This window comes from Podarcis cretensis (genome assembly GCF_951804945.1).
Source record: "Podarcis cretensis genome assembly, chromosome: 2".
NCBI classification, from domain to species: domain Eukaryota; kingdom Metazoa; phylum Chordata; class Lepidosauria; order Squamata; family Lacertidae; genus Podarcis; species Podarcis cretensis.
The window spans coordinates 6,369,860-6,391,789 of record NC_137171.1 but is presented as its reverse complement, the minus strand read 5'-3'; the positions used below and the strand labels follow the sequence as shown (position 1 = coordinate 6,391,789).

The window sequence follows — 21,930 nt, the reverse complement described above, 5'->3', positions numbered from 1 at the left end:
ATAGGACGCACTTTTCCCCCTCCAAAAATTAAGGGGAACTGTGTGTGCGTCCAATGGAGCGAATGCAGGCTCCTTGGCTTCAGCGATAGCAACGCGAAGCCTCCAAAGCGCAGAGGGAGCACTCCCTTCGTGCTTCGGAGGCTTCGCGTTGCTTTCGCTGAAGCCAGGAGAGTCTTGCTCTCCCGACTTCAGCAAAAGGAACCTGAAGCCTTTGGAGCACAGCGGGAACTCGCGCTGCGCTCCGAAGGCTTCAAGGATAGCCGCCTGAAGCATCCGGAGCGCAGAGAGGGAGAGCTGCGCAGTGCCCCTTCAGCCAAGTGGTAGGAAAATGGAAAGGGCATCCTATGGTTGGGTGCGTCCTATAGAGTGACAAATACAGAAAGTGATGTTCCCTCCCCCCCCCCCTCCTTACCTGGCCAGTAGATAGAGAACAGGGAAGAAAGACAGATCCATGTCTGATCTGCGCTGGGCTCTGGAGCTCCCCTAGAAACCCAGTCGGGGAGCAAGATCTATTGGGGTGTTCATGTGTGCAGTTTAGGACTTCTGAGTTGCCTATGACAAATATCTTAATAACTCTCGATATTTTCTAATTATCTTATATTATTACTGCAGGTGCCTCTTTACTAGATATCAAATATTAGAAAATGTGACTACTATCGCAGAATAGGAAAATAAATTGGCCTATGCTTTTCTTTTCTTTTCTTCTTTTCTTTTCTTTTCCTTTCTTCTTTTCTCTTCTCTTTCTTTTCTCTTTCTTTTCTTTTCTTTTCTTTTACCAAAGTACCTCATGACATAGGGTCCAAAGGAGTCAGGCAACAATATAGTGGTACCTTGGGTTACAGACGCTTCAGGTTACAGAAATCATGTGGCAGCAGTGCAGCGGCAGCGGGAGGCCCCACTAGCTAAAGTGGTGCTTCAGGTTAAGAACAGTTTCAGGTTAAGAACGGACCTCCAGAACAAATTAAGTTCTTAACCCGAGGTACCACTGTGCAGCAATGAACTTTTATTAATTATTGGAGAAGGAATTTGTTTGCAAATGTAGTACAGTATATGATCTATTATGAATATATCCTGAATGTATTTTAGAAAATTTTGAAAGCTTTTTAAAAACAAAGAACTAATTACAGTTAGATCAAATTTTATGTGTGAGGAATGGGATGAATGGAAGAAGCAGAAACTTCCAATTTCCCCCCTCACCACAGTCTCCACAGTGAGGTCAGGACTGGCTGCCACAGAATAAAACAAACAAACAAACGAGAAGTTGAGGGTTACACCTGAGGTTCCCACACCACCTCTTGCATGAATTGCAGCTTGAGAAGCCATGTGTTTTTTACGCAACAGACGGAACATTACTGGGGGCAGCCCTTTTCTCCATGCATCTCAAGACTGAGGCAGAGTTGTGCCTGTTGAATTTCTACCCAATATCCAGTTAGTAAGGCAAAAAGCTTTTCAGAAGGAAAACAAAGTGGCGCACTAAAAGCTAGGCGTGAACAGACCTGTCAGTTTTGGTTTCTCTGTCTTTTATTTCTTTAAGTGGAAGGAAGAAAGCTGCTTCCATTCTACTGCAGTTTGGTTTCCACCAGACACATGAACTGCCTCGCTGTCTGCTGTTTAGTACAAGTTACTTAGCTTACATAATGTACATTCATGTCAGTGTAAAGGAATCATCAGATCCAAAAAAGTTATTGATTACATGGCATTTGCAGACTTGGGGATGCCTCTTCTTTATTCAGTCTAAGAAGCTTCCCTGGGGGATGTGGACTCGCTTTCATTGGTTGGATGGCCATCTGTCATGGACGCTTTAGTTGAGATTCTGGATTGCAGGGGGTTGGACTAGATGAGCCTCAGGGTCCCTTCCAAGTCTACAGTTCTATTATTCGGTGACTTGATAACAACAATGATGTGAACAAATAATGATCATCCTCATTTGACTGGTTTCTGTTCCTGACCCTTATAGACACGTTATTGGTTTGGAGAACTCCATCAGAAAATTCAGAAAGGTGAGAATCTCAGGAAGGTGTGAGATGTAGCAACCTGTGTGCCCTGTGGCCAGCAGCAGAAGCAGAGAAGGCTCCTGAACCTTGAATAGTTACATAGAAGAGGGACATGCAACATGTACAGCTTACCAACACAAACCACACATGCTGAAATTCCCTTTTGTACACAACGATTGAAAGCGTAGGAGCCGTGTCTCTCTTCTCCTGCATCTGGCTACCCAATCCCCCTTTTTCTTTCCCTAGCCACTATTTTCACGTCACTGTCTTCACACGGCCTGAGCAGGTTTGGGCCAAGACCAGGTCAGCACAAGGTCTGCCAACGCTGTGGGCATGTAAGAGAGAGGAACGAAGAAGAACTGGGAGTCCCAGCCTCCAGAGTAGCGTGTGCGAGGGTGCCGGGACGTCAAGGCATGCTCCATGCAGTCAGTGACCAGGTAGAGGTTAGTGCTGCATCGAGTTATGAGGGTTTCTTTGTACAACTGGCGCCCTGGGAAGAAAAAGAGAGGGAGTTAGAGGAGAAGATTTGTGGTCCAAAACACTGCAAATAGACACCAGGATATGAAGCTGTTCTCTGTGCGACAGTCAGGGTGGCATATGAACAGTTTTCAAATCAACAACAAGAACTGGTGCTAATCACTCAACCATCTCCCCCCCCCCCCAAAAAAAGAGCACTTTCTGAATTTGGAAAGGTACATTCCCTGTTCCATTAAAGAAATCAACAAACGTTTGAGCAGTTGGGACTTTGCCAAGTCTGAGGGAGCAAGTAGGGCAGGTGGTCTTTTTTCCCAATGAGTTTGTTTTCAAATTGGAAGATAGAACCCTTAGGGGGCTAACCATAAATCATAGAGACAAGCTGCAGAAATCAGCAGATGAGGCTGTTGCAGAATCAGGTCTCTCCCCCCTTCCTATGTTAGGAGACAATTCTGACTCATCAAAAGGAATCAGGGCCACCAAAGGGGGTAAGTACAATTGGCACCTCTGTACTACTGGGCCCAGAACCAACACAGGGCCAGACTCTGAGATTTCATTTTAAAAAGACGTATTAAGTCTCTAGCTCCTTTGGAACAAATGACACAGAGCAAAATTCCTTTGTGAGATATTGGGCTTGCTTCCACCTTCTACTGTTTTAACCAATGAGTGTCTGAGTTGTGACTGATGACTACAGTGGTACCTCAGGTTACAGACGCTTCAGGTTACAGACTCTGCTAACCCAGAAATAGTACCTCGGGATAAGAACTTTGCTTCAGGATGAGAACAGAAATTGCGCAGTGGCGGTACAGCAGCAGCAGGAGGCCGCATTAGCTAAAGTGGTACCTCAGGTTAAGGACAGTTTCAGGTTAAGAACGGACCTCCAGAATGAATTAAGTTCTTAACCTGAGGTACCACTGTACTGTGAAAAGGGCAGAAGGCCCCCAAATGGCTTCAAAATGATTCTCCAGCACCAAGGACACCATACCTGTAAATCACATTTACAGTGGTACCTCGGGTTAAGTACTTAATTCATTCTGGAGTTCCGTACTTCACCTGAAACTGTTCTTAACCTGAAGCACCACTTTAGCTAATGGGGCCTCCTGCTGCTGCCGCGCCACTGGAGCACAATTTCTGTTCTCATCCTGAAGCAAAGTTCTTAACCTGAAGCAATATTTCTGGGTTAACAGAGTCTGTAACCTGAAGCGTATGTAACCCGAGGTACCACTGTATACCACTTTAACAATCATGGCTCCCCTCCCCAAATCATGGGAACTGTATATTTTGTTAAGGGTGCTGGGAGTTATAGTTCTGCGAGGGGTAAACTACAATTCCCAGGATTCTTTGGGAGAAGCCATGACTGTAAAGTGGTATAAACATGCTTTGAATGTATGGTGTGGATGCAACCCAATATTAAGGGCAAACCTCCCATCCTTCAAATGGACAGGGAGGCTCTGCTGGCAGAGGTTCGCAAATGCAAGGGTCTTGTGGCCCTCCAAAATGTTGCGGGACTCCAACTCCCACTATTCCCAGCTATTGGTTATGATGACTTGGGCTGATGGGAGTTGCAGTCCAACAACATCTGAAGGGCGCTAGGTTCCACCTTTATCTCAATGGCAGCCCCAGTTCTCTCCCCACAGACCACATGGAGGACTCACATCTCTCATAGTAGGTCTGTCCATAGCTATCTTTGACTTCCTGTGGGGTGCGGACCCATAGCTGCTCGAGGACGCTGATGCTGTGCTGGACGTTAGTCATGTTTGTTTGGAAAAAGCCTGGCTCCACCATGGCTACTTTCACCCCAAATGGGCGGAGATCACGCCTGGAAAGAAACAATGGGTTTGACGTGGTTCACACACCTACCCCTGCAACTGTGGCTAACAGACAACAGTTATATGGGAAGAAATTGAATATTTAATTTAGTTTGAATCTGGGTCTGGCAATTAAAGGAAATGGTGAGTGAGGGTGAATTTTGGGAGCGAGGGTAGGTGATTGTAAACAGCTGAACTCAAAAGCTTACTTGGCTAGTCAAGGACCCTTTGCAAGGTCTGTAGAAAATTATCTCACATTCCAGGGACGAGGCTAACCCAGTGAACAGAGGTAGGCATCATTTCAGCCCAAATTTTTGCAAAAGGTGCTTCTTAAAACCTCACTCCTTAGCAGGGAAGCTAATAATAATAAAAAAATGGCATTGGATACATACCGTATTTTTTGCTCTATAAGACTCACTTTTTCCCTCCTAAAAAGTAAGGGGAAATGTGTGTGCGTCTTATGGAGCGAATGCAGGCTGCGCAGCTATCCCAGAAGCCAGAACAGCAAGGGAGATTGCTGCTTTCACTGCATAGCGATCCCTCTTGCTGTTCTGGCTTCTGAGATTCAGAATATTTTTTTTCTTGTTTTCCTCCTCCAAAAACTAGGTGCGTCTTGTGGTCTGGTATGTCCTATAGAGCGAAAAATACAGTAGTTGTTCAGCTTCACTGTCCCCAGCTGTGAAGTGGGGGGGAATGAAACAGCCAGCAACGCCCAAAATTGATTGCCTTCTTCCTCCTCTTGATCTGGGCCTGAGATATTTAGCCCCTCTCTGCACTGCATTTTGACAATTGTGATGTCAGAAGTGATAGCTTACCTGAGAGAGTCGGAGAAAGCCTCCACCCCATACTTAGATGGACAGTAGCCTCCTCCGTAGAAAGCCAGTCGCCCCAGAATGCTGGACACGTTAACAACCCTTCCCCTGGCCTTCTTCACCAGCGGCAACATGTGTAGCGTCACGTCAATCAGTCCAACCAGATTGACATTTAGCACTCTTACAAAAGCATCTTTGTCCAGCCACTCATTGGGTACCATCGCTTCCAAAATCCCTGCATTGTTTACCAAGCCCCAGAGCCCTGTGGAGTAGGGGCAGCAAGTTAGCATTTGAGTAAGAACACCACCATCATCATCATAATTAATAATTAAATAATAATTTATTATTTATACCCCAGCCACTCTGGGCAGAAACCAAAGGACTATTAAAAACACGAAAAAATGATGCTGAACATCTGGCTCAGGCTAAGCAAAGCTTGGGAACACCAATAAATTTAATTTTCTCATAACAAAATGTGTTGCTCGGGGGGGGGGGGTTTCTAAAAATTCTGCACTCACAAGGTTTTGTAAGCTAGGGATGGGGAAGCCGATGGTGTTGGACTCCACCTCCCATCAATACCACCCACCACGTCTGATGGACAAGGACTGTGGGAGTTGCGTTTTTAAAATCTGCCTTTCTGTATCAAAGTGTTGTTCTTCAGCATGCTTTTTCTGTGCTTTAGTGAGTAAGAGGAAAAAATTGTTGAAATAGCTGTGGTTTGTAGTAAAACAGTTTGCTCGCCAGATGCAGAATCAAATGTGTGCAACGTATCACAGCATGCAGGGATTGTGTGCCTAGAGTAACAGGTGGTAATGCTAGCTAGAGGGAGGACATGGAGCATTGCCAAAAATAGATAGGTAGGAAGCTTTAAAAGTTATTGAAGATGTTCCTATGTAGGCAAGCTAAGGGAAACACCTGGCTATGCAGTCCCTATAGAGGACTCCTGAAGCTGAGCCACATATGGATTTATGTTGCCATGGGATACCACAAATGGCTCTTTTGAATCTTCCCTTCTTTGTGTGAAACTATTACTGTACTTGAACTGCTATTTGTGAACACAATTAAAATATAGTTAGCTATATAGCCCTATTGTTGTAAACAAAAATTTGCCCTTTTCCCTTATGGGGTATCCAAGAGCCCATATAGAGTCCTTACATAGGTTCCCTATTGGTAGGAGAAGATAACAGAGGCCAACCAGAGAATATTGAGAAGCAAAGCAGCCAGTAAGCTTGATCTTTATTTATCTGTTGCAACAGGGTGCTCCCCTCACACGCAGGAAAGGAGGAGGAACCTAGAACAATGGCGCGCAAGGCCTTATAAAGACTTTTGAAATTGCCACCCTGTAGATCAAGACCACCCCCAGAAACATCATACATACATCACAGAAAAGGTGGTCTTAAAACAGAAATTTGTATGTTGTTTTTCTCCTGTCCTTGTTTATCTGGCAGGTTACTTGATTGAATTGCCTGGGGAGCCTGGCTAGTCTTTTCTAATGATAAATACTTAGTTCCTGGGCCAGATCACAGGCTCACACCCTATTCATATCTTAAATGTGCCCTTAAGACAGGATTTGTGAGGAAAGAGACAATGGGAGGTTTCCCACCTTGACCTTGCAGAGAAAACATTTGCTCAGTTTAGGAATCAAAATGGTTCCAGGTCGGTCTTCCTGTGCTGATCTATGTACGTGCTTGGTTGGTACACTTATGAACATTACCATATATCTAAGACCATAAAATTCCTATCACACTATCTTCAAGCTCATATCTGGAAGCCAGCCACTGTACCTTTGTCTCTGACGCACCCTTTCGCCCACTCAGTCGCTGCTGCAATGCTCTCTGTGCTGGTGACATCCAGGAGGGTAGTTTTCAACCGATCTGATGTGAGCCTCTCCAGCTCTTCGGCCCCTTTCTGTGTAAAACAGGCTGCCAACACCCTTAGCCCCTCAGCATCCAGCTGCCTGGCAAGCTGGTTCCCAAAGCCGGAGTCGCAGCCAGTGATGAAGACATACTTCTCTCGGAGGTTTTCCACCTTCTGCCTTTCCAGGTACCATCGGATGACAAAGAACAGCAAGACTGCCAAAAGGAGCCACATGCTCACTGTGTATTTTCTTAAAAAGAGGAAGCAAAACATGGCAGGGTTGTTTTTTAATTATTGTTGTTTTTATGCATTCCAGGTTTATTTTTATTTTATTTTATTGAATTTATATACCACTCTATACCCGGAGGTCTCAGGGCGGTTTGCAGAATCAAAGCAAAATATTAAACCACAAAATACACAATCAGAACAAAAACAACCACCACCCAATAACTAAACCCCCCCCCCAAAAAAAAACATTTTGAAAGGGCATAGGATGTAAATCAATTCAACCAAAGACCTGGTTAAAAATGAATGTTTTTTGCCTGGTGCCTGAAGGCACCTAATGAAGGCGCTAGGCCTCATTATTCCCATTCTGGACTTAGGTAAAGGTAAAGGGGTAAAGGGACCCCTGACCGTTAGGTCCAGTCGCAAACGACTCTGGGGTTGCGGCGCTCATCTCGCTTTATTGGCTGAGGGAGCCGGCGTACAGCTTCCGGGACTAAGCTGCTTCTGGCGAACCAGAACAGTGCACGGAAACGCCGTTTACCTTCCCACCAGAGTGGTACCTATTTATCTACTTGCACTTTGATGTGCTTTCGAACTGCTAGGTTGGCAGGAGCAGGGACCGAACAACGGGAGCTCACCCCGTTGCAGAGATTCGAACCGCCGACCTTCTGACCGGCAAGTCCTAGGCTCTGTGGTTTAACCCACAGTGCCACCTGTGTCCCTATTCTGGAGTTATCGGGCAGCAAAGTTCTCTTAGGAAAGCAGTTTGCAACACTCAAAGGGTTAAGGAACACCATAAGGGTAATGATTAACAAAGCCTTGCCTGCCCTGGAGTTCATTACACCGATTTCTGATTCTGTGTCCTTGCCTGTGACAATGACTGAACTAAACTGGCACTGCTCTCTTGAAACGGAGACACTATGCTTAGTATTGAGGGATCCTAAAAGAAAAAAAACGCTCCAGGGAGACTCTTTCTGGAAAGGACATGCAATAGAAGAGAGATGGGGGAGCCACCCACCCCTTGAAGTCCGCATTTGCAGCATGTAAAAGGGCTGCATACCAGGGGTGGGTCAGGCAGGAACCTATAAGTGGTTATAGCCACCCCACATTCTCACACAGCACCCCAGCCAGCCATTTTCACTTAAAGTTAAGCATAATCCATTCTTCTAATAGCCATTCATTCTCTCAAGGGGGCATTAATCACCTCCCTGTTATGCTGGATGAGTTTCAGTTAGTAGGGATAAAGGATGTGGAAAAGGTTCTTGAATCAGTCAAGGGATCTGATCCTGACAATGGACTGATGTCAATATTTCACATTTTCAGGTCACCCTCTTCCTGCTCAGCTGAGAAAGCAATGTCCAGAGTGTATTTTTTTTTTTTTTCTGCATACTTTTTATTGTTTTTTAAATCATAACAAACAAGAAAATAAAACAATTTACGCCTTGTTATCACAGATTTCTTTCTATAAGACTTCCTTCAGCTTCCCCTGAAATCATCCATACGCTAATTTAACAAATTCACACAAATCCTAGCTTATATTGACATTATTTTCTCTTTCCTTCTTTTTCTCTTTAGACAATATTCCAACCTTTTCACAGAGCTTTTTTAAACCCAACTAGCGTTATCTGACCTTCACTTATATTTTCCAGATATTCCACAAATTTCCCCCAATCCTCAATGAACCTTTGGTCTTTTAAATATCTAATTTTCCCCGTCAATCTGTCCATCTCCGCGTATTCTAGTAGTTTTGCTCTCCATTCCTCAAGCGTCGGTATGTTCTGTTGTTTCCAATTTTGGGCCAATAGGACCCTTGCGGCCGTTGTTGCATATTGGAAGAATTTACTATCATTGTTCTTTATATCACTTCCTGCTAGGCCTAGCAGAAAAGCCTCCGGCTTTTTCCCAAAGTTATATCTTAATATACTTTTCATTTCATTATATACACTTTCCCAAAAGCCTTTGACCTTTCTGCAGTCCCACCACATGTGGAAGAAGGATCCCTCTTTTTCCCTGCATTTCCAGCATTTATTACAAGTTTTATATATTTTTGCTAATTTTGCAGGTGTTATATACCAACGGTAAAACATCTTCATGAGGTTCTCTTTTAGCGTTATGCAAGCTGTAAATTTAAGATTTTTTTTCCAGAGTTTCTCCCATTCTTCGTAGTATATATTATGGCCGATGTCCCTTGCCCAATGAATCATCACAGACTTCACTTCCTCATCTATCAAGTTATACTCTAATAGCATATTATACGTTTTAGAAAGAATTTTATAGTCATTGTTTATTATTTCAGTCTGGAATTTAGATTCTTTATCCGCGAATCCTCTCTCTTTAACGTCTTGTCTAAACATTTCGTTTATTTGGAAATAGTGTAACCAATCATAGACTTTTTCTTTAACCTGGTCATATGGTTTCAGTTTCCATGTCCCCCCTACTTTTGTTAACAATTGTTCATAAGTTATCCAATCACCTCTCATGTTTACTTTTTTCACGCTCATAACTTCCAATGGGGATAGCCAGTGTGGTACTTTAGGTTCTAGTAAAAATCTATTCCTCTCCCAAACTTCCATTAGGGGGCCTTTAAAAATATGCGTTGCGAAACCCTTGTGCTTCCTCTTCCCCTGCCATAGGTACGCATGCCATCCTGCTCTGTTGTCGAACCCCTCCAGGTCTAATAGTTCCTTATTTTCCAATTTTATCCACGTTTTCACCCAGCAAAGGCACGATGCCTCATAGTATAATTTCAGATCTGGCAGAGCGAATCCCCCTCTTTCTTTAGCTTCTGTTAACAATTTAAACTTAATCCTTGGTTTTTTGCCCTGCCAGACATATTTTGAGATTCCTCTTTGCCACTCTTTAAATATCTTAGTGCCCTTGATTATCGGTAAGTTCTGGAACAGAAATAACATTCTCGGGAGAACGTTCATCTTGATTAAAGCTATCCTACCCCAGAATGACAATCTCAGCTTCCCCCACCTCTCCAAGTCCTTTTTTATCTCTTTCCATACCTGCTCATAGTTATTCTTAAATAGGTCTATATTTTTCGGGGTTATCCATATTCCTAGATATTTTACCTTTTTGGCCACTTCTATTTCTGTTTGTTGTTGTAATTCCTCGATTGCCTTCGAATCTAAATTCTTCACCATTATTTTAGTCTTTCTTTTGTTTAACTTAAAACCAGCCACCTTACCAAATTGATCCAGTTCTTCCAATATCTCTTTTATTGAGTTCAGCGGGTCTTCTGTTGTTATTACTAAATCGTCTGCGAACGCCTTAACTTTATATTCATTTTGACCAATTCTAATCCCTTTTATTTTCTTATTTTGTCTTATTGAGTTCAGAAGTACTTCCAGTACTATTATAAATAGCAACGGGGAGAGTGGGCAACCCTGTCTTGTACCCTTTGCTACCATTATTTCTTCTGACACCACGTTGTTTATAATCAATTTGGCCTTTTGCTCCGTATAGATTGCCTTTATTCCGTTGAAGAAGTTCATACCGACCTCCATATATTCTAGCTGTTTTAGTAAAAAGTCCCAAACTATATTATCGAATGCTTTCTCTGCATCCACGAACATCATTATGGCTTGCTTATCATACCTGGCAGACAAGTATTCTATAGAATTTATTATATTTCTAATATTATCTTTCATTTGCCTGCCCGGCAGAAAGCCCGCCTGATCTCCATGGATATATTCTGACCATATGTTTTTAACTCTACTTGCCAATATTCCTGCAAAAATTTTATAATCAACATTTAACAGCGAGATCGGCCTGTAATTCTTAACTTGTGACAGATCTGAGTCTTGTTTTGGGATTAAAGTAATAAAAGCATCCTTCCAAGTATCTGGTATTTCTTTTTCTTTCAAGATATTATTCATTACTTCTCTCAGTGGTGCCAGTACAGTATTTTCCATTTCTTTATAGTAGCTTGCCGTGAAGCCATCTGGTCCCGGGGCTTTTCCTCTTTTTAAATCTTTAATTGCTAATTTTATTTCTTCTATCTCTATTGAGGTGTTTAATTGCTCTTTTTTCTCTGTTGGGATCTTCTGAACCTGCTTATCTTTCAAAAATCTTTCTATTTTTCTCTGGTTAAATCTCTCTCTATTTTTATATAATCCTCTGTAATAATCCAGAAAAACTTTCCTTATTTCCTTGGGGTTAGTTATTTCTTCTCCGTTCACTACAATTTTATTTATTGTGCTTTGTTCCTTTCTTTTCTTGGTTTGTAACCTGCCACATGCATTGGGCCAGTGACATGTTGGGACTGCGCCAGGGTCATCAAGGAAACCATGAAGTCCTGAGCCACCCCAGAGTCAGTTTCCTTGGCATGGATGTTGACGTTCCCCAGAAACAGCAGTCTGGGAGTCCTCAACACCCATTCTAAGACCAGTTCAGGCAGGGAAACTGCTGGGCAGCAAGATGCACAGTAAGCCAACAGAATTCCCAATCTGTCCCAATGCGGTCTTGACTATGCTACCACTCAGTGGATTTGTAACTGGCTGTCTGACCGAACCCAAAGGGTGCTCATCAATGGTTCCTCTTCATCCTGGAGAAGAGTGACTAGTAGGGTGCCACAGGGTTCTGTCTTGGGCCTGGTCTTATTCAACATCTTTATCAACAACTTGGATGATGGACTCAAGGCATCCTGATCAAATTTGCAGATGAAACCAAACTGGGAGGGGTGGCTAACACCCCAGAGGACAGGATCACACTTCAAAACGACCTTGACAGATTAGAGAACTGGGCCAAAACAAACAAGATGAATTTTAACAGGGAGAAATGTAAAGTATTGCTAAGATTCAAGCCACTCGCTTCTTTTAAACACACCCTGGATGCTTCCAGATGCGTTTGTGTTGTGGATTGGTGTGTCTCATGCACACAAGCTTTTTGCAGCATTCACACGGTGTTAGTGGCATCAAAATGCAAGCCTGTATCTCCCTCCCAATTTAATCCAACTTGACCCTCTCCAGGCATTAATTCTGTATTAAAAACACCTGTTGGCAATGACTCATTTGTGATTATCTTAGTGACCCATGTACAATATTAAGTCACTGTCTGGAAGCACTCCCATCGCCAAACGAAATGTTAATAGGCTTTGCTTACCTCAAAACTCAACCAACACCTTGACTGTCCAATCTGTCTGAAACAGGAACCCTCTACAAACAGAAGAGTAGATCTGTTAATCCATTCTGTTAGTGAACCTTTCCCCTACATCCCACCCCAAAATTTGCACGGAGGTTCTGGATAGGCTGGAAAACAGCCACCAAGTTGTTGGGGTTTTTTGACAAAACAAGAAAAGTCCAAAGTACTTTGTGTATCTATGAATTGGTAACCATTCTGGGGCTTAGTTCAATGACTTCCCTGCTTCAGTTGTCTGAAATCATTAGCCAGGGAAGTACTTATTCCTGCAGCTGGCTGGCTGCTTGCCATCTTCTCCAAGGCACCAGTCACAGTGCATGGCAGGGAGCTGATCAAAATGTCCCTGTGAATGCTATCTGTAAGCCTTTCAAGAACAGATTTGGCCTGCTTTCTTCTTTCAGGTTTTCCCGTTAATTTTTCAAGATGTAACTCTCCTTTATTCGTGCAAAGATTTACATTCATTTAGGGCATGGTGTATATATACTGTGTCAACAGGGAGGAGGTATTAATCACACATGAGCTATTAACATTTTTTAAAAAAATCAATCATGGCACTTCAGGTGTAGCATTTAGCATCATGTTTTGTTTGGCCCTTAGAAACACACAAACAGGTAGACAAGCATTTAACATAAGAACAGTGTTGCCTGCCACCCCAATCACCAAGCGGTGCAAGATTCCAGGGGGTCCCAGGCGCTTTTCCAGGGTTCGTGTTTCCTTTTGGAATTACACAGAGCAGAGACCATGGTGTCTTCATACTATGTGGTTTATTTACACAACTATATAAGCTGAGCCTGCAATGGAGGGGTTCACAGCATTAGCACCCCAAAAGGGTTTTATTTCTCCCATAACTACAGCCTTGGATTCAAATAGATATCAAACATTGGTCTCTGGGTGTCTATCCAGCTAGCTGCTTTACTTCTAGGTTTCCTCACTGCTCTCCTCTCAAAATCTCTGGTTGTTGTTGTTGTTTTTCCTTTTCACTATATGTAAATTGAGGGAAGGTCCTCACCCATTCAGGGACATGGGTGGCGCTGTGGGTTAAACCACAGAGCCTAGGACTTGCCGATCAGAAGGTCGGCGGTTCGAATCCCCGCGACGGAGTGAGCTCCTGTCGCTCGGTCCCAGCTCCTGCCAACCTAGCAGTTTGAAAGCACGTCAAAGTGCAAGTAGATAAATAGGTACCACTCCAGCGGGAAGGTAAACGGCGTTTCCATACGCTGCTCTAGTTCGCCAGAAGCGGCTTAGTCATGCTGGCACATAACCTGGAAGCTGTATGCTGGCCTCCCTTGGCCAATAAAGCGAGATGCGCACCGCAACCCCAGAGTCGGCCACGACTGGACCTAATGGTCAGGGGTCCCTTTACTTTACCTCACCCATTCACTGTCTCCTTCCTTTGTTCTCCTTGCACATCACCAGGAGGCTAGCAAGGCTATTCCAAAAATTAAAAGTCTTGCCAGATCCACACAGTTGAATAAACTCATAACCCTGAAGAAAAGTTCAAAGTACTGGGTTGTATCTGTGAACTGATAACTGCCCTGGCAGGGTGCTGATAAGGCTGAGGGTCATGCTATGTCCTGAGCAACCTTTCAGGGCTGTGAGAATTATGTAAGCAGAATTCCCTGATCTAGAACCTGAATCAAAAAGCTCTTCACACCAAGAAAGAGTTCCAAAGTTCTACCTTAAACCGGTCACGAAAACATTGTAAATAGAAATCAGCACATTGCTCTTAAACAACAAGCAATGCAGTCCAATTTTCTTTAAGCTGTAACTTGTTAATATAGCCCAGAGAGAGATTCCAATAAACAGGTTGCTTCTGAGAGACGCCCAGACTCCCAGGGATGAGTTATCTATTAATATGAGCAATGAAGCAAAGATTCCACCCTCTGTTGCAACCCTAACTGCAAAAGCACCTGTTTGCACTTGCTACGTTGTTGTTGTTGTTGTTGTTGCTGTTGCTGTTGTTGTTTAGTCGTGTCCGACTCTTCGTGACCCCCTGGACCAGAGCATGCCAGGTACTCCTGTCTTCCACTGCCTCCCATAGTTTGGTCAAACTCATGTGGTAGCTTCAAGAACACTGTCCAACCATCTTGTCCTCATGAGGTGGCCAAAGTATTGGAGCCTCAGCTTCAGGATCTGTCCTTCCAGTGAGCACTCAGGGCTGATTTCCTTCAGAATGGAGAGGTTTGATCTTCTTGCAGTCCATGGGACTCTCAAGAGTCTCCTCCAGCACCATTATTCAAAAGCATCAATTCTTCGGCGATCAGCCTTCTTTATGGTCCAGCTCTCACTTCCATACATCACTACTGGGAAAACCATAGCTTTAACTATACGGACCTTACAGTTCTCTGCAAAACAGAAATCCTGCAAATGCAAACCTCCACTAACTTTCACACACAATGCATACAAGCATAGCATTTGATGCACATTCAGCTTAGAACTTTTACACTGGGCAGAGGTAAAAGTGGGTGGATCAACAAACGTGAGTTTTGCGGAGGGGGCAGCACTTCTCCCTCGAGCCACTATCCGTTCCTCCCCCAATGCGCTTCAGAGCCAATACCACAGATGGCAGGTGCCTTGACCATTTCAGCGGTGTGAACACAATTGCCAGGCTAGCCAAGACCTGCACCTTGCGCCTTATGGTAGACAAACCCGACTTCATCCTCAGTGGCAAATTGGCAACTAGAGAGGCTACCCTGCAGTGTGAGCTCGGTCAGGGAAATGTCTTTGATGAGTTCCTGATGGAGGGAACAGCTGCAGACAAAATAATAATTTATTTAGAGCTAACACCTGGAAGGGATGCGGGTAGCGCTGTGGGTTAAACCACAGAGCCTAGGACTTGGTGATCAGAAGGTTGGCGGTTTGAATCCCCATGACGGGGTGAGCTCCAGTTGCTCGGTCCCTGCTCCTGCCAACCTAGCAGTTCGAAAGCACCTCAAAGTGCAAGTAGATAAATAGGTACCGCTCCGGCGGGAAGGTAAACGGCCTTTCCGTGTGCTGCTCTGGTTCGCCAGAAGCGGCTTAGTCATGCTGGCCACATGACCTGGCCAATAAAGCGAGATGAGTGCCACAACCCCAGAGTTGGCCACGACTGGACCTAATGGTCAGGGATCCCCTTACCTTTACCTTTAACACCTGGAAACTTCTCCAGAGCTTTGGGAACAGAATGCCAAGGAAGTGAAGTTGACTAATAAGCATTGCCCTTGCCTCACAGTAGCAAGAGAATGTCCAGCTCTAGTCCTGTTGTGGCTTATGACATTCCTGTGGGAATTATCCCAAGAAAGCTGCAGAATGACTTCAGGGAGTAGCAGGCTGGGCCAGAGTTTGATGGCAGCATTTATTTACCAGTGCTCAAGACCATAAGGAAGAGGAAGATGAACAAGCTCTACAATTCTATAGTAACAGAATCAAATTTAATGGAGAAATGAACTTGAAAACAGAAACTGATCTGGTGTGTGTTACAACTCACTTTAAAGAACCTGGGAATCCTCCCAGGGTAGGCAGGCTCCCAAAGATCTACTCACAAGAAAGAGACCCTGAGGCCATAAGGTAAAGGTAAAGGGACCCCTGACCGTTAGGTCCAGTCATGGCCGACTCTGGGGTTGCGGCACTCATCTCACTTTATAGGCTGAGGGAGCCGACGTACAGCTTTTAGGTCATGTGGCCAGCATGACAAAGCTGCTTCTGTCGAACCAGAGCTGCGCATGGAAACGCCGTTTACCTTCCCGCCGGAGCGGTACCTATTTATCTACTTGCACTTTGACGTGCTTTCAAACTGCTAGGTTGGCAGGAGCAGGGACTGAGCAATGGAAGCTCACCCCGTCACGGGGATTCAAACCACTAACCTTCTGATCGTCAAGTCCTAGGCTCTGTGGTTTAACCCACAGCGCCACCCACGAGACCATAAAATACCATAAAATGACAGTAAAAACAGCACAACACTATTATATGCCCTTTTGCTTAAAAAAAGTCCACTCCCAAAAGCCTCTTGGAATAAGAGCCTTCATCTGCCCTCAGAAAGGAGAGAGCTTTTTTTATTTTCGCCCGATCATGGGGTTAGAATCACAGAATCACAGAACAGTACAGTTGGAAGGGACCCTCAGGGTCATCTAGTCCAACCCCCTGCAATGCAAGAAGAGTCTCACGCTCTACCCACTGAGCTATCCCACGTCGTGCCCCCCTCCCTCCATGGCTGAGTCCGCGAATAAACTGCTGGTTATTTTCGTAAAGGGCCCGGCCTAGAGCCTCTCAGAGGCCGCTTTTTCTCGCCGGAACTACAACTCCCACAATCCCCGGCGCGGTGCATATATGGCGGGCGCTGCTCTGATTGGTTCTTCGAGAAGCGGGAGGCGGAGCCTGGCTTCTCCCGCGCGCGCGCTCCGCTTTCTCTTTGGACATGGCAGATTTCGAACCCGGCTCCCTGCCCGACCTTTTGCCGCTGTACTACCGCCGCGTCTTCCCCTTCGGCCTTTACGGGCGGTGGCTGCGCTACGGCGACGGTGAGCCAGGAGCGGGCGGGGGGGAAGCTGCGGAGGGAGCGGAAGGGAAGCCCCCAACTGGGGGGAAGGTGGTCGAGGCGCCTTGCAACGCGGGTGCCTCTGAGCATATGCAGAAGGCGAAGAAACGCGCCTGGTCTCGCCCTTCATGGTGGGCACGGGAACGGGAGGAGGCGCCCAGGTCAAAGAAAATGGGGTAGCTAAGGGAAATGAGTCGCTGCCTGCGGATTCAGGGCAGGCTTCTTCCCGCAGTTTGGAATTAACTGAGGAATTAATTGAGGAACGCACAACTGCAAGATGCAGGAGCAATAGGTTTCCAAAAGAAAAAGTTCTGTGGGTTTGTGGAAGAGGGACTATCAACTACGATGAACTGAAATAATAATACAGTGGTACCTCAGGCTAAGAACTTAATTCGTTCTGGAGGTCCGTTCTTAACCTGAAACTGTTCTTAACCTGAAGCCCCACTTTAGCTATTGGGGCCTCCCGCTGCTGCTGCGCCACCGGAGCACGATTTCTGTTCTCATCCTGAAGCAAAGTTCTTAACCCGAGGTAATATTTCTGGGTTAGTGGAGTCTGTAACCTGAAGTGTATGTAACCCAAGGTACCACTGTTATAATAACTTTATTGTCAATGTACAACCTGTGTACAATGAAATTAATCGAGCCTCCCTCCCCCCCAACACTCAATCTCATTGCACTCTGTGTGCTTGTTGCACAACTCACCAACCCCGAAAGTCAGTTGCACTATATTATTTTCTGTTCAGCACCTTAACAGCCCCCAGATAGAAACTGTTTTTAAGCCTGTTGGTACGACTGATTATACTTCTATATCTCCTGCCCGAAGATTAAAGAGTTGCTGGCCAGGGTGTGAATCATCCCTGAGAATTTTTCTCGCTCTCCTAAGGCAACGATCCCTTGCGATGTTATCTAGCAGACTCAAGGGACAGCCCATGATATCATGTGCTGTGTTCACCGCCCTCTGTAAAGACTTCCTGTCCGTGGCTGTCAAGCCAACGTACCACACTGTGAGACAATATGAGATGACACTTTCTATTGTGGACCAGTAGAAGGAGGTCATCAGTTGTTGTCTAACATTGTTCTTTCGCAAGACCCTGAGAAAATGGGGTCTCTGTTGGGCCTTCCTAACCACCTGAGTTATATTGCTTTTCCAAGTGAGGTCTTCACTAAGGTAAGCTCCCAGGAATTTAAAGGAAGAGACTCTCTCCACACAGCCCCCCCCCCCGATATACAACGGGGCTAGTTCCCCTCTCTTCTAAACAGAAGCTCCCTGACTCAGTCAGCTCAGCTGGTTAGAGGGTGGTGCTGATAGCACCAAAGTTGCAGGTTCGATCCCCATACAGGCCACCTGCATCTTCCTGCATTGGGGGTCGGACTAGATGACACCCAGGATCCCTTCCAACTGTACAGTTCCATGATTCTGTGTTTGGAAGCACTATACAAGGGAACACTGCCACCTTTGTGCCCCATCTGGCATTGGCTAGCGTGGCCACCTGTGTGGTGAAAAAGAGAGCACAGACATACATAAAATTTACACGCGCTCATGTATTTGGCATAAATGCAAATATAATTAGTGCAGTACAACACTTGTCACCGTAGTGGGGAAGACTGTGACTGAATGATCTGTGATGGACAACTTCAAGGCCTCTGCTTTCTCTTCTTATTGTTATTTAGCTTTAAAGTGGAATTGTACTGTAAGGCTCTGCAAATAGCAGACACTTTTGGACAGAGGACCAGCCCAGCTAACAGAGGACAGTTAAGGAGGACCCAACATTTTGCTGGTCACAGAATTTTTAGGGTTGTATGGACTTCTTGTATGGACTTTCCTGAATTATTGCCAACCTGGCTGACTAAAATATAATCACTCTTAGCGTTTATATATCACATCTAGAGTGTTCAGTGTGCTGTCTTATTCCACCATATTGCAAAAGGAGAACTGGGGCGTGGAGAACAGCATCTTGCCTAAGACCGTCTTGCCAGCTTCGTGGAAGAGCTGAGATTCAAAGCAGAAACTGCTGCACGATGTAACTAGCATGTGATCTTCCTTTTGCAGTGTCAAAGAATTACTTTCAGCGAAGGGAGTTTTCGTTCACGCTCCGCGATGACATCTACGTGCGGTACCAGTCTTTCAACACACCCTTGGAATTGGAAAAGGAGATACAGAAAATGTGCCCTTGCAAAATTGACATTGGGGCTGTGTATTCGCACAAGGTATGCACTTCAGTGCTATAAAGCCAGGCCGGGGAATCTCCAGGTGTTGCTGCACTACAACTCCCATCATCACCCTGGCCAGTAGCATTGCTGGCTGCGGCTGATGGGAGCTGGAGTCCAGCAACAGTTGGAGGGTCACAGGTTCCTCAGTCCTGTTATAAAAATGATTTAGAAAAGGTTTTCAAAACTGCCTGCCCTAGTGTCCACCATTTAACTGGCTTAAAAAAGACTTGGCCTGTTAACTGTACAAATATGATCAAACATAATTCTATTGGAACCGTTGGGGGGAAAAACCCAATTAGTTAACTGTCACAAGGCAGGGAAATAAAATTCTAAATTACTGTAAGCAGCTATCATTTCTAAGTTATTTCTGTTCCCTTTCGCTTCCCTGCAGCCCATCCAGCACAACATGGTACACCTAGGTGCCTTCCAGGCCCAGGAAAAAGAGCTCGTATTTGATATAGACATGACAGATTACGATGATGTTAGAAGATGCTGCAGGTATTTTTATTACCCTTCTGGGATAGTGATTTGGGGACAGGAAGCCAGTTCGATGGTGAGGATGATAATTATATATGTTTGGGAAGGTGGGTAGAGTATTCGCTCTCCATTGACTGATCAGTCTTGAGTTCTGCTCTGAACTTCAAAAGATGCTGCCCACTTCTATGCTTCCAGCGTTGTTGTAACAGTTATGGACTAGAAACTTGTTTCGTTTTTACTTTAAGCTTATTGTCTGTTTTTGTACTTTATTTCCATGTGTGGGCATTCCCTGAACCTTGACAGCACATCAAATGGGAGTCTAGACTGTCAGTATTTTGTGGGAAGGATTCCCACACAAGTGGATACCAGGACTTTAGGTCTGTACAGTAAATGAGGATTAAAGGGCTCTGTCGCCCTGGCGCAACAAATCCACTTTAAAAAAGAACCAGACTTTTTGCAGTTTGGAAAGTCACAGGGAAATTCATTCAGAAGTGGGGGGTTGAACAAATGACTAGCTAGGTCATCTGGAGGAGCCTTGACAGTGCAATCCTGTGCATGTTTTCCTGGAAGTAAGTCCCACTGTGTTCAACGGGACTTACTGCCAGGTAAGTCTGGATAGGCCTGCAGCCTGAAGAACTCTGAATAGCACTCTTCTGGGAGCTTGGAAGAATATAGAGTTTGCCATGCTGAGCCTGACTCAACCAAGTGCTCTGTCTTCTGACACAGCATGCAAGGAAGATTGCAGGGGGCAGGACAATGGAAGCCACCCTTTGTTTTGTCCCACACGCCAAATAATAGTAAGGATGCTAGATCTAAGTGTTGAATGCAACACGGAATCGTATAAATTATTTCATTAAAAGAAAATCCTTTTTCCATTCTGAACCTTCAGAATGTGCGCAAGAACATGGGGTGTCCACTGTGTGGGTGCAGTGTCAAATGACTTCCCATGTCCAGTGAAATTGCCACTCATTACATATGAGCCTCTTCCCACTGAATCCTGAAGCTGTAGAATAGCCTCTTGGATTTTCTTGTTCAGTGCCTTTGGGGTGTGTGTGTTAAAAAATACACTGCCCACTTTGGGCTGAAGAGCATTTAGCAAATCACACCCTGACTTCCTTGTTTGTTAAGGGACGTTAACTTAGAGCTTCCTAGTTTGGACATAACATAAAACTCTGGATTAATGCAGTCCAGGGTCTTAGTACTTAAGCCAACGGAGGAGAGGATGAGTTCTCAGCCCCAACATTTTTCCACTGTTCCATAAACCAGAGTCTAGAACAATTGTCTGAACTGGGTTGTTGTGGTTTTTATATGGTTTTGTAAGCTTCCTTGGAGGGTGGGAGTCGTGGGTTATATTTTTAAACTAATCAGGGCTTCATTTTTTAACGACTCTTCTTTCAGCTCTGCAGAGATCTGCCCCAAGTGCTGGACTCTAATGACCATTGCCATCCGCATCATAGACCGGGCACTCGTGGGTAAGTGGCCAATGGCCATGTAGCAGCTGTTGCCAGACTGACCATTTTGTCCACCTTTCGGAGACTCGCCCAAGTCATAGTTTAAGCGCCTTCCAGCAGTGTGTACCATATTTTCATAATATATGATTTATCCAGTACCATTTGTGGAACCTTTTTGGGAAGTGTAAGCAAAAGAAGGTGGGTGCTTGTCCCAAGGAACTTCCAGCCTAAACTGATGGGGGGCAAATTAAGCTTATGCATCAAAACTTTTAAAACTGGGTCTCATCCTGCAGATGGTGATTAAAGGTGAATTCTGGGTCTGAAAAGACAGGAGGTTGCACATTGCTGTGCTGATGCAGCTTTTTCTATCCAAGCAGACAGACAGGACGGACATGGAAGCTACGGTTCCTTTTCCATGTTTAAGTCCTAGGGCTGGAATGGTGTCTTTAAGAGGGTACCTAATGTATCATTCTGCAGTCAGGAAAGGTCAATTTTCCTTAAATTTCTAGTGGATATGATTACAACCAACTTCTGTAAGCCTCCCAATTATGGGGACTCCCTGACTTTCCTTTTCATGCTTTTGCCTCTGTTACTACTGTCAGTCCGTGCAGCCTAACTTTCGCCAGCAATATCTGAAGATTGGTAAACTGCTGAATTGGCTCTTCCCTTTTACCCTCCTCGTATGCTTTGTACCGATGGAATGCTTCTGTTATTTTATATTGCTGTATTTGTGTATGTGTGTGGGTGTTAATATCTACTGGTATAAATACTAACACGTGTGGTATTGCAGTTCAGGGTATTCTTGCTCAAATCTCACTTTAGCCGTGATCAAGGCCTGTTTCCTTCTGACTCTCGGTCTTTCCTTGCACACCCAGCCAATCTGCAATATAAGAATAATAATGGCAGCCTACCTTACGGGACTGTTGTAAGAATTGCTGGGATGATGCATGCAGAACGCCATAA

General features: G+C 44.8%; 2 protein-coding genes across 3 annotated transcripts in view; one reads left to right on the top strand and one right to left on the bottom strand.

Moving 5' to 3' along the window:
- PRIM1 (DNA primase subunit 1) overlaps positions 1-21,930 on the top strand; it is a 151,463-nt gene that overhangs the window by 115,036 nt on the left and 14,497 nt on the right. The window contains exons 1-4 of one of the 2 annotated variants that reach the window (XM_079966755.1): positions 16,652-16,811; positions 18,879-19,036; positions 19,431-19,537; positions 20,915-20,988. In XM_079966755.1, coding sequence (XP_079822881.1) covers positions 16,709-16,811; positions 18,879-19,036; positions 19,431-19,537; positions 20,915-20,988 — 442 coding nt within the window. In that variant the 5' untranslated portion in view covers positions 16,652-16,708. Of the gene's footprint in view, positions 1-16,651; positions 16,812-18,878; positions 19,037-19,430; positions 19,538-20,914; positions 20,989-21,930 lie in introns of those variants that run through there. The other variant, XM_079966754.1, reaches the window with a different exon arrangement.
- LOC307210613 (17-beta-hydroxysteroid dehydrogenase type 6-like) lies at positions 1,512-7,220 on the bottom strand. The gene is made up of 4 exons (XM_079966613.1): positions 6,873-7,220; positions 5,092-5,350; positions 4,124-4,287; positions 1,512-2,484 (listed from the first exon to the last, which is right to left on the bottom strand). The coding sequence occupies exons 1-4, from the start codon at positions 7,216-7,218 to the stop codon at positions 2,264-2,266; spliced, it is 990 nt and encodes a 329-aa protein (XP_079822739.1). The 5' UTR covers positions 7,219-7,220; the 3' UTR covers positions 1,512-2,263.

Excerpts from the sequence above, each read along its gene's own strand:
- LOC307210613 (XM_079966613.1), bottom strand. The coding sequence starts at position 7,218 with ATGTTTTGCTTCCTCTTTTTAAGAAAATACACAGTGAGCATGTGGCTC. Across the intron at positions 4,288-5,091 it reads GCTTTCTCCGACTCTCTCAG|GCGTGATCTCCGCCCATTTG; the intron begins GTAAGCTATCAC and ends GTTTCTTTCCAG. Across the intron at positions 2,485-4,123 it reads ACAGACCTACTATGAGAGAT|GGCGCCAGTTGTACAAAGAA; the intron begins GTGAGTCCTCCA and ends TTTTCTTCCCAG.